The 11488-nt window shown below is 42.4% G+C and overlaps 2 protein-coding genes across 3 annotated transcripts; one reads left to right on the top strand and one right to left on the bottom strand.

The window, feature by feature from the left end:
* Positions 1 to 334: 334 nt before the first annotated feature.
* On the top strand, positions 335 to 4210 carry LOC100276030 (SNARE associated Golgi protein family). Its single transcript, NM_001149920.1, is given in 4 exon segments — positions 335 to 762; positions 2707 to 2943; positions 3042 to 3259; positions 3713 to 4210. Coding segments are annotated over 4 exon segments (879 nt in total). The 5' UTR covers positions 335 to 513; the 3' UTR covers positions 3888 to 4210.
* A 2072-nt stretch (positions 4211 to 6282) lies between these two features.
* Positions 6283 to 8944, bottom strand: LOC100101542 (putative growth-regulating factor 1). Of its 2 annotated transcripts, XM_008652537.2 has the most exons (4): positions 8485 to 8944; positions 7463 to 7687; positions 7033 to 7110; positions 6283 to 6943 (listed from the first exon to the last, which is right to left on the bottom strand). In XM_008652537.2, exons 1-4 carry the CDS (start codon positions 8747 to 8749, stop codon positions 6852 to 6854), a joined length of 660 nt encoding a protein of 219 aa, XP_008650759.1. In that variant the 5' UTR covers positions 8750 to 8944; the 3' UTR covers positions 6283 to 6851.
* Between the last annotated feature and the right edge of the window lie 2544 nt (positions 8945 to 11488).

Raw genomic sequence — 11488 nt, 5'->3', positions numbered from 1 at the left:
ATGGCAGGGCTCGAGTGCGAAGCCCTCTCGCTCTGCCTTGGAGAGGAAGCTTCGAGAGAGACGGGATGGACGCCATGCGACCGTATTGCCCTATCTGTGCCATTTTGCTCCATCAAGCCGTCGATTCCTGATCAAGGGGCGGGTAAAGTCAGTTGACGTGGATAGGCTAGAAAGCGACATTTTGAACCGCCTTTCATAATAAGGAAATATTATCCCCATTTCGACAATTTTCCCACCTGGAAAATATACTCGTCTCTCTCCTGTTCTCTCTCTCCCATCCGGGTCCGCTCCAACCTCCAATGCCGTTGCCTATCTGCCCCACCTGCCGCTTCTCATAAACGCCTCCGGCCTCCCCGGCACAAACCCTAGCCCTCAATCACGCCGAGCTCGACGGAACCAGCCCAACCCGAGCCCATTTCTGCTCGGGTCCCGGCCGATCCGGCAGCTCCTCATCAGCACAACCCGGGGCAACGTCCCCCAGCGGATGCTAGCCTGATCGGGTCCCCACGGTCGATGGGTTCGCCCGGGTCCGCCAATGGCAGACGCGGCGAGTACGTGAGGATCCCTGAGGAGGTGGAGGTGGCGTCCAAGGGGGAGGCAGATGCCGCGGCGGCCATCAAGGCGGCCGTGGCAGCGGAGTGCCCGAGGGTGCTGCGGTGCCGCGCGATCCGGTGGTGGGCCAAGGTCGCCGTGCTTGGGATCTTCCTTGCAGGGGCCGGAGCTGCTGCCGTGGTCTTCCTCGGCCCGCTCGTTATTAAGAAGGTGCGCGTTCTCGCCTCGCCCCTCCTGCTCCCCCTCCGGCGGCGCCTCCTTTGAGGGGATTGCTTGCATCACGAATCGTGCGGAAATTCCTCGCGAACGCGAGATCTTTCCAATCTCTTGTAAATTCTGCTCCTGCTGTGTCTGTCCAATCGTCGGTTGTGATGCCGTTTCGATTTGTGCAGGAATGCTTGGATATTTCTTTGTATTTTTTGTTTGTTTGTGTAGAAATATTTTCCTTGCTTTGTTTGTATTGTTATGATGTTTTTTCCCGTGGCTAGCTCACGAGAATAGTTGAGATGTCTATTTTTTTCCTTTTGCCAATATTACCAGCAAAAGGATGAGGTTGTCATGAGTTTTAGGATCTCAATCTGAACCAGATCTTAGAATACCAATATAATAGATTCTGTTGGGATATCTGTCTTGAAGATGACTGGACCGGTATAGGACGTCGTTATCCAAAGAGCGTATTTAGCATTATTCCCAACTGAAACACAGAAGGAGAAGTGCTTTGCCAATTCTCGAAGTTTTGACATCCGCCAATGCCTCACTGGTATTTAGTGGCCCAATATGTGGGGTGTGCACGCATGGTGCTCTGGACCTCTAGTAGTGTCTGTGCTTTCACCAAAAGGTGGATTGGGTAGGAATAGTGCCACAAACGAACTATTTTTTTGGATGTTAAGATGTGGTACAGTGAACCTTATTGTTAGGGGCATCATGGCTACATTTTTTGTGCCTTTTTAGTTGTACAAACCCAATTTTGTTGGGAAAACTGTATTGGCAACAAGCAACTTCACATGGAAGTGATACCTGAAACAAGTACAGCTTGTGCTACTGTTTGGGCTCTGGACCTACGTGTTTGGTCTTCCTTGGAAGCAATCTCTGTTGTGAAAGCTATTCTCCAGTAGTAGTTGGGTAGAAATACTTTTCCATTTTTTGTCCATGCTCCTGTTATCATAGTTAACTTTAGGAGGAATACTTCTCAAGTCTCTTTCGGCGATATGTTTTGGTTGAATGTTGATGTTACTGTAGTTGATGATAATATTTTGCTAGTTTATTTTATTGTAGTGTTCAAGGATCTTAATATATTATGATAGAATACTAATAGATCTCTTTGGAAGTCAATTTTTGGGTGTCTACATCGCAATGAGGGTATCATGTTAATGAGTAGAGTAGACATAAAACTGTGGCAGTGGGCTACAGCTCTTGGAAAGCAAAAAAATCTTGCCCCAACGACCCATAACTTTCTGTTAATTCTAATCATTGCTTGTGATTGGCCTTTATATTTAAGATATGAACTGATGCTCCATCTGTGCTTGCACTGCAACGTAAATTGTCTGGAATGATCTGGTAATGCCACTAGTTGCGATATTTCTGGTTATGAAAAGGACTGAAATGGTTTTCAAATTAATGTTTATGACCCTACCTTCAATTACTAACCTAGTTATGAAAAGGACTGAAATGGTTTTCAAATTAATGTTTATGACCCTGCCTACAATTACTAACCAAACATTGTTACCCTTCGAAAGGTTTACAATATTAGGTCAGGTCACATGCTTATGTACAAAAAGTCAATAGCACGTCCAAGGAGCGGCTATAATTAGAAGTCATGTGCTTGTGGACAGTAGACACGACTACTTGTTTGCATCACTTCGAAGTAATTTATATGATATAGTTCTCGGGGGAAGTTGATGATCATTTGCATTATGCTTGGACATCTTCATTTCAGCTGACCAGAGAGCTTCCAGTTTCATTCTGCTGAATTGAGTGAATAGCTAGCTGGCTGCATCATCTATTTATTGGCACAAATTTAGTGGCCACCTTATAGTCCACTTGATAACTTGAATATACCGGTTGGCTTTCTTTAGTAACTTTCGATGCACTGGAGATACCTGGAATTGAGTTCGTAGTTTCTTGTTGACCTTGATCTCCATGATGTCATTGCAGGTTGTTGCACCTATTCTTTACTGGGAATCAATAACTTTCAGCAGACCAGCTATTGCTCTAATATGTTTTGGCACAATCGCCTTATTCCCAAGTGTTTTGTTACCTTCTTCGCCCTTCATGTGGCTTGCTGGGATGACTTTTGGATATCTTTATGGCTTTTTGATAATCACAGTGGGGATGAGCATAGGCATGTCGTTGCCGTATTTTATAGGTTCTGCATTCCACTGCAGGATACATGTGAGTCGCTTATTGTCATTTTTTCCCTCATGTTTTATCCAAATAGAACAGTAGCAAATTACTTACTTTTGAAAATATGGTTTTAAATTGTTCTGCAGAGATGGCTGGAGAAGTGGCCAAAGAAAGCAGCTTTTGTAAGGCTTGCTGGCGAGGGAGATTGGCATCATCAATTTAAGGCTGTTGCTTTACTCAGGATTTCTCCATTTCCATATTTAGTTTTTAACTACGCTTCTGTGGCTACGAACGTCAAATATTACCCATACATAGCTGGTTCCATGGCTGGAACCATACATGAAACTTTCCTTGCAATATACAGGTTTGTACTTACCTTGGCTTTTGTTCTTTTGATGATGCATTTTTTTCTGCTCATTTGAGCATGCCTTGTACACATCGTGGTGCATGTGTTATTGAATCAGTATGGAACGCTTTGTATGAAACCTTCAGCGTGTTGTAGCAAATTTACTCTTTTGTGATAGCTGGTTTTTGTGGTTACGTATTCATTAATGCAGTTTGAGGAGTTGCTGTCCTTATATAGATGGCATGCTAAGGTTTATGATATATGTTTTTCTGTACACATCTTTTTTTTTAATTTGTAACTTTCACGCATGAAACTTGAATGATGATATGCATCCTATACGGGCTATGTTGATGTGAGCGGTTGAGCATAAACTATATATAATTCAAACAAGAAATGTATGAGCTGCTGTAAGGTTATATTCACTTTATCTTGTATTGGTCAGGAGAAACTAATGCCATTTTTTGCAAACAGTGGGAAACTTCTACAGAGCTTGGCTGTAGCAACTAGCCAAGGGTCATTCTTGTCGGTGGATCAGATTATCTACAATGGAATCGGCTTTACAATTGCTGCAACTTCCACTGCTGCTATCACTATTTATGCAAAGAAAGCGCTTCAAAAGCTCCAAGCGGAGGACGAGATATTTTGAGAGGTCCAAGGCCAGGATCAAACCCGTAACGCTAGTTTTCTTTCAGGTGTACTATATATGAACAGCTGGTACTAATCTGGTTTCCTGTGTCGACTACCGGACTGCTACTACCATCCATCTGAGGAAGAGGAGGGGGGGAGGTGCTTCAGCAATTGTAAAGAAAATAGAGGCCCAGAGTTTTTCGTTCTTGTTTTGTTTTCTGTAGAGAGAATTACCAACCTCATCTGTGTATTGCAATTGCGCTATGTAAATCCCCAAGTTGAAAGTTGTTTCCTTATCTTGAGAAGTATAACAAGGTATGCTGGCTGCGTCGAAATATATTACATACACTGCAGCCATGATTTGCGTGTTGTATAGTAATGCATCTTAAGCTAATATATATACGACGAAAAACTTTGGGGCTATTAGGAAACATCATCGGTGATGCTGATATATGACAACCCCTCTGGGAGACATTCTGAAATGCCAGAAGTGTTGCGTTTGGATGGTTGAAGCTATATTTTAGCTGGGGGCGTGAGCTTATGCTGAGTTGCGTATGAATCTGGCGACATTAGGACCATATTCCAAGAGTCACTTTGTGTTGGGTGTACCAAAATTCAGGTAAAAATCATACATCTCGCGTGAGGCTGGGTACGCACATAGCTGTCATATGGTCGAAAACGATCGAAAAAATAGCTAAATTGTTTTTGTTTTTATATTTTTTGGTTGGGACGAAAACGAAAATCAACGGTCGAAATATGGAATCAAAATTGTTGGTTATTTGAAAACGATCGAAAACGATAATCTATAGTCGGAAAGATAACTATTTTGTAGTTTTAACAAAAACATAATAAAGTGATGTATTGCCTAATTTTTAAGATTTAGAAATACACAGACAACTCTTTTTCATCATTCATATTAGTTAAAATAATTATAACATTTACTTTTCGCTTATTCATTCACTTGAACACAAAAAGTCTATAACTTAAATAAATTATATGCTAGATCTATCTCATATTACATAAAACGGTAGAAAACGGTATTAGCACGACTCGGAAATGAAAAATACGAAAACAATCGAAAAACTAGCTAAATCGTTTTTGTACCGTTTCTAATCGGTTCCCGAACAATTCGAAAACGATCGGGAAAAACAGTATTCGAAACGGGACGGTATGGAAATTTCCCGTCCCGTTTTCATCCCTACTGTCATAGTGTCATCCTAGACTGGTGTGAGGCTGAACCGCTTCCTAGGAGGCTTGGGAAATGCAATTCTTGCGAATTTCTTGCTCGAAGAACTCTATCTAAACCAATTTGTTGTAGGACATGTACAATCTAATTAAATGGGGAGTCTCTAAACAAAAAAACTAGAATACAGGCTCTTCGCGAAGAGTTTGTCTCTACACGACTCTCTATAGATATTATCTTAATTGTATTTATTATCTAGGTGGTTAGAGCTAGGGGAAAAAATCTTTGCATCCGAGATGCAAATAATCTCTTTTACATCCCCTCACGGTCTATATAAATAGAAGAAAAACAAATTATTAAAGGGTTAAGTTGTAAATTTGATCTATTTTGTGGGCCTCCAAGTGGTGGATGTGAGAGGTTGTAAAAGAGGGTGTTTACATCCAGGATGTACGTAATTTTTTTTCCAAGGTATAGGATTAGAGCATGCAGTCTCTTATGGGGTGTTTGAATGCACTAGAGATAATAGTTAGTGGCTAAAATTAGTTGAGACATCCAAACACCCTAACTAATAGTTCAGCTATTAGCTATTTTTGGTAAATTAGTTAATACTTGGGTAGTTATTTGTTAGCTAGCTAATTCTAATAACAAGTTTTAGCCAACTAACTATTAGTTTTAGTGCATTCAAACACCTCTTTAATTGTGTTGTACATGCCCTTAGTATGTTAGAGCATGTATAGTGGATAGACATCAAAACGGTTCTCTAAGAAAAGAGACAATTAATAGACTATTATACAATGGAGCGTCTACAAATGTAGCATATTAATAAATACAGAAGTAAATGCGCTTGTACAACATCGAATCGATAGAACAGACGACGAATTCATACAGTGGAAAGTGATACGTCTGTTGCTACTTGGGACGCGCTAGAGAAGTCTCTTTGCGGAAAGACGACTCTATGTTTATTTTTACAAATACTCTATTTAAATATCTCAAGAGCCTCTACATTAAACACCACCGTACATGCCTTTATACTACTCGAAGGACAACTGATTTTGGAATCAGGCGTCCCCATCTCAATAAAGGGCCAAGTACCAGGTACAGAAACAATTCTCCATCAATACATTGATTAACTAATTAATTAATGCCGTACGATTCCCCGTATTTAGGCACGTGTAACCTGTTGCCGACACGAAAATGAGTTGTGCCACAACAGAATCTCACTGCCAATCCGTCTCAATAAACAGGCTTTGTCATTCAATCAGCCAATTACATTTGCCCTACTATCATCATAATGACATAATCACTGCACATCAGGTGGTAACCTCCACAAGGCATAAAATTATGGATCTTACACTTCGTTATACAACTGATGAATCACACAATTGCGCACAGCCCAATAAAGGCGGACACCAAAAAGCACGTCAATGCAATTTCACAAGTTCTTCCGCCGGCTTCTTGGGTCACAATTCGATTTTGTCTTGTCAGTTCAGGCAGGATTTATAATATCATGCCGCATCGCCTACCGCGACAAAGCTAAATCAAACTATACACCTAAAGAGTGAAATTTTCAGTTGACAGCTAAGGGGAAGTTGTTGCGGCTTCCTCCCACAGACGCTGGGAACGAGGTTATACCTACGACCACGACCACGCTAGAGTCTTCTGGGGATTACATGCAATAAGAAGGCGCCAGTTGCCAGCGCTGTTATGCTCTTTCTGCGGGCTACTAAAGCTGCAATTGACTATGTAGACTGCACAGCGGCAGGCGCTGCCACTGCAAGCTTCTTGCTGCTTGGGCTCTTGTCATCGGCCTTCTTGGCACCTTCGGTAGCCTTGCCAGGAGCGGCGGGTTTTGACCCTGAAGCAGAATCGGGCTCGTCGTCCTCCAGGAAAACCTGTACAGGACGCTTGCGGCCACGATGCATGTGACGTTCGCAGTATTTCTCGTTTGGGATAGTGTTTCTCCAACATCGCCATTTCTTACCATCTGTTCGCCGACACCTCCCTGGTTCTGGTTCCGGGTTCTTCCCAAAGTCCAAGCAGAGCGTTGCTAAGCCCATCACTGTACAACAACCAAGTTAATAAAGAACGGTTAGAATGCCTCAAACAGCCCATACGTATGTATAAAGAATCTCAGCTTTATGATGCTCCAAGCCTAGGTTCCTTCATCGCCCCTTAGCAACATGTGCATCAAATTGCACTTCATCTGAACATTGCTTTGCTAAAAAAAGATATAACTAATTTAACCTATAACAAAAGGGCAACTTCAGATGAGATCAATATAACTAATTTACTGTACCATCCTACAAATCACTACCACGAATACCTAGCGAACAACCTGGGAAAGTCCACAAAAAAAAAAAACAGAAATTCATAAGAGCATACAGATATGACGACACAGGTTTGAAGCATACAAGTAGGGTACTTCTGGGCGCCTTCAGAGGATGCACCGGTCACACTCTTCCATACCGGGAAGACGAGGTGAGTAGGCACAGGTACTCGGGCAGCCATGTACTGGTACACCCGGGACTGCTGCTCTAGCTCCTGAAGCTGCATGGCTGTGAATGCTGCTCCAGCACCATCAGGGATCGATGCCACAAGCGCTTTCATTTCTTCCTGGAGTGCTGCGGTTGCTGCAGCTGTAACCAGGGAGAGGGAGAGAGAAAAAAAACTCAGATACGCTCAGCCAAAAGCTTCGGGCCAAATAAAAATAAATCCTCAATTCGTAAATGCATGCACGAGACGAGTACTTAATTCCACGCAGAGAGCACAAGAAACAGGCAGAACAAAAGGTTGCATATAACTAAATGAGCTCCAATTTCATGTTCACTGTATCGTGGAAAAATAGCATAACAACAAAGAGGTGAGAGGAAGGAAGGCCTTCTGATGAGTACAAAGTCAAACGATTGTAATAAAGGACTTATAGAACAAAACAAATCATACTTTTCTGAAGCCTTCAACAGTTCAATCCTCTGAGTAACTAACTATAAGGGCTAGCAGATTAGTACAAAAGCAATAACTGAACTCAATATCTGATCCTTTGCATGTATTCTCAGCAAAAGGACAAAGCTATTAACAGAACCCGAACCCCTCAGAAAGGTGCTCCTCAATGTTTAAAAGGAACAATGGATACAGTGAACGAACAAAAAAACTGCTTTACAGGCAGAAATAAACGGCTACACAAGTACAATTAACTGGCAAGTAAAGCTACCAACAGTCCAACTGCCAAAACAATACTTTCTTCGATTTTTTTAATTCTGTTTCTGGGCACCTGTTCTGTTAAGAAGGCAAAAGACGTCAAAGAAGCAGCACTACTGAAGTCTGAATCCATGCATCTGACAGCTGAGACACTAGCGGCCGGCAACAGGGGCAGCTAGTACTACTAGAGCCATGACCGAAGAGAGAAAGAGAGAGTCAGCCAGAACGGGCGCCGTACCTTCCTCCGGATCCTCGACGGCGAGGACCTCCGGATCCTCGACCAGGACCAGATCTCTGCACGCGCCGTCGTCCTTCTCCCCCGCGCCGCCCTGCACCTCTCGATCCGCCTTGTCCCGCTCCTGCTCTTGTCCCGTCCCCTGCACTGCAGCCTCCTGCGCCACTTCCCCCTGTGCCGGCGCCGGCGCCGGCGCAGCCTGCTGGTGCTGGGGGTTATCCCCTCCGCCACCGGCCGACGGGTTCTTGGCCTCCCCCTCCGCCGTCATGGTCGCACCAAAACGGCGGCGCGAGGAAGGGGTGGGGGAAAGGTATCTTTGGGCGCGGATCGAGACGGCGGTGGACGGAGAGACAGGTGATACGGCGCTCTCGCTTTGACGGGCGGGGGTAGGGGGAGGGACTAGGGAGGAGAGGGGCGTGCAGAGCAGAGCGGGGAAAAAGGGCCTGGGCGTAGGGCCACTGGTGTTTTTATCAGGTGCGGTGCGGTGCGGCCTTCGGGGCACGGGAAACGCACGAAGCTAAATTGCTAGGCGCACGCCGAAGGGTGGGTCTGAGACAGTATGGCTGCTTGATTTTGGGCATATAAATGGTGGGCCATGGGAGCATTGCAGCTCTGGCATGGGAGTGTGGGAATGGTATGGTTTTAAAAAGACAGGCTTTCTATTTCTGGAGGTGCTATGTGTGATTCTTTTGCTAGTGCAATCAGCCACATCGCATTAGATTAGATTTGTTTAATTGTTTGTTTGAGCTCCAACTGTGAGAATGGAGGCTGTATGAGTTTCTTCGGCCTCTATTTTCTGTTTCTCGGACTGAAACAATCATGCATAACTTCTTTTTAACAATCATGGATGATTCTTATACCTCTAACTGCCTGCTTCATTAAAATCCATAGATCTTGCTACAGATTCATCAAATTGATGGACCACAAGTTAGTGGAGATGAGAACAATTATCCACATCATCACTGGTTACATACAAAATAATAATTTACTAAATAAATTTTCGTGCGTCGCTATGGAGTGAAAATATTTGAAAATGTTGATAGAAAAGACATATAGATAACTCTATTTCGTCATACAATTGATACAAAAGTAGCGGTTAAATTGCCAATGACATGTGATGCTAAGCATCACCCCTCTAGGAGATGTCCAAATCTCAGAATTGCCTCGTATGAAATATCGGAAGGTGTAGACTGGATTATAGGCTTTTAGAACATAATTGTTGTATTTGTGTATGTTCACTGACTCAACATTTCCAATTAAAATAAACCGAAGTAGCAGCAAAGGTGCAAAGAGCCATCCAATTTTGTCCTGTAGTGTTGCATCTATAATAAGCCAATTAATATGAACATTGCGACAATTACAACCACATCTGTCAGATATTACACCAATCAGTATAGGTAAAGTAAGTTATACTCCTCATCAGACTATGAAAAATAGTACACCAGATTCAACAATGAAAACAATATAACCATACAGAGAAGGAAAAAAATACATGTATCTCATATTCTGATTCTGAACCTTATTCACTTGCTACAGAAGAACTGCATACAACATATAAAACTACAACTTAGATTGCAGTTGCATTAGGTTTACTCATAAACTATTATTCTGAATACATCAGATTGCAGGAGTAAGGATCCTATCTCCAATGGCAGTGAGGGGGTTGGCTGCCTCGGCGACCTCGATGACGACATTGGTGGTGCCAGGCAGCTCGAGCGGCCACGCGTCGAGCGTGATCTTGACGGTGTCGAAGATGTCGAGATCGTGCAGCCGCACAGTAGAGACACTGGCGGCGCAGAGCAGCTCGGCGACCTCTGCCTCGATGAGATCGTCCTACGTCCCGGTGTTTCCCTTGATGATCACGACGTGGACGCGGATGTCCACAGGGTCCGATGACAACCACCGTTGCACGAACTACATCCGCTCTCGCTCTGCCACCGAGAGAAATGTTTTCACTGCTGCTGCAATTAATCAGGTAGTTTGCACTTAATTCAATGGCGACGGTTTGAGCTCTAGTACAGGTAGGAGAAGAATGATCTATCAAAACAATAAAGAGACAAATCAACATAGGTTCTATATAACTTGAATAAAAAGGTAAAATGATCAGATATTCTTGGGGAAATGCTGATGACACATACAAATATCTAGAAACAAGTTAGATGCAAACAAATTAATAACTTTATAAGCATAGGTCCAGTGAAAATTTAGTGAATATTATAGGGCATTTGAAAAGAAATAAAGGAACAAATGTGAAAGAAAGGGACTATGAGGCACAGAAAAATGAATTAAGAATAAATTCGCCAGCATATTAATTGTTCATGGAAAAGGTTATAACAACAGTCCATGAACTAAAATCATAATGGCACTGTGAACACTCAAGGATGAGAAAAATGTCGTCCACATAGTAAATTAAGTGAGGACAAATAAATCATGCAAGTAACAGGTTAACAATTAATAATACTGATACCCGACAACAAATACATATCATATCATTACTAAACATAATAATGGCCACAGACAGACATCGCAGAAGCTTCCTTAAGAATGAAGTTAACGATCTAGAAGGCTAAAGCCTAAAAGGGAGTAAGGGACCCAAACAACAGCATGCTCTGCAATTCTCATAATCGCAACAGCATAATAATCTAAAGTTAGAAGACCTATCAATGCAGCAACTTTACAATTGATCAATAACGCAGAGACATGCAAGTCATAACAATTAGAGAAAAAAAATGATTTTGTATTGTTGAAACCTTTTAACCCAGCCCATTGTTTTGTTTATAAAAATATAAGTAAATTCTAGTTACGTTTATAGAATATGTAAATTCCAGTTACGTTTACTAATTTAGTTTTAGTATAGAGGCAAAATAAATATATTGTGACACATTGTAGATAGATATCAAGAAAAGCACCGAAATGTAGCCAAAGCTATAAAATATAAGTAGCAAATCCTTATACTCACTTCATCCTAAATGTATTCATACACAATGTATATCTTAGTGTATAGAAA

The sequence above is a fragment of the Zea mays genome, chromosome 7 (genome assembly GCF_902167145.1).
Source record: "Zea mays cultivar B73 chromosome 7, Zm-B73-REFERENCE-NAM-5.0, whole genome shotgun sequence".
NCBI lineage: Eukaryota > Viridiplantae > Streptophyta > Magnoliopsida > Poales > Poaceae > Zea > Zea mays.
This window is presented reverse-complemented; position numbering and strand designations above follow the sequence as displayed.

Coding starts and splice junctions, on each gene's coding strand:
- LOC100101542 (XM_008652537.2), bottom strand. CDS start 8,749: ATGACGGCGGAGGGGGAGGCCAAGAACCCGTCGGCCGGTGGCGGAGGG. Junction 7,111..7,462: donor CGCCCAGAAGTACCCTACTT/GTATGCTTCAAA, acceptor GTTGTTGTACAG/TGATGGGCTTAGCAACGCTC. Junction 6,944..7,032: donor GAGGTGTCGGCGAACAGATG/GTAAGAAATGGC, acceptor CGTCCTGTACAG/GTTTTCCTGGAGGACGACGA.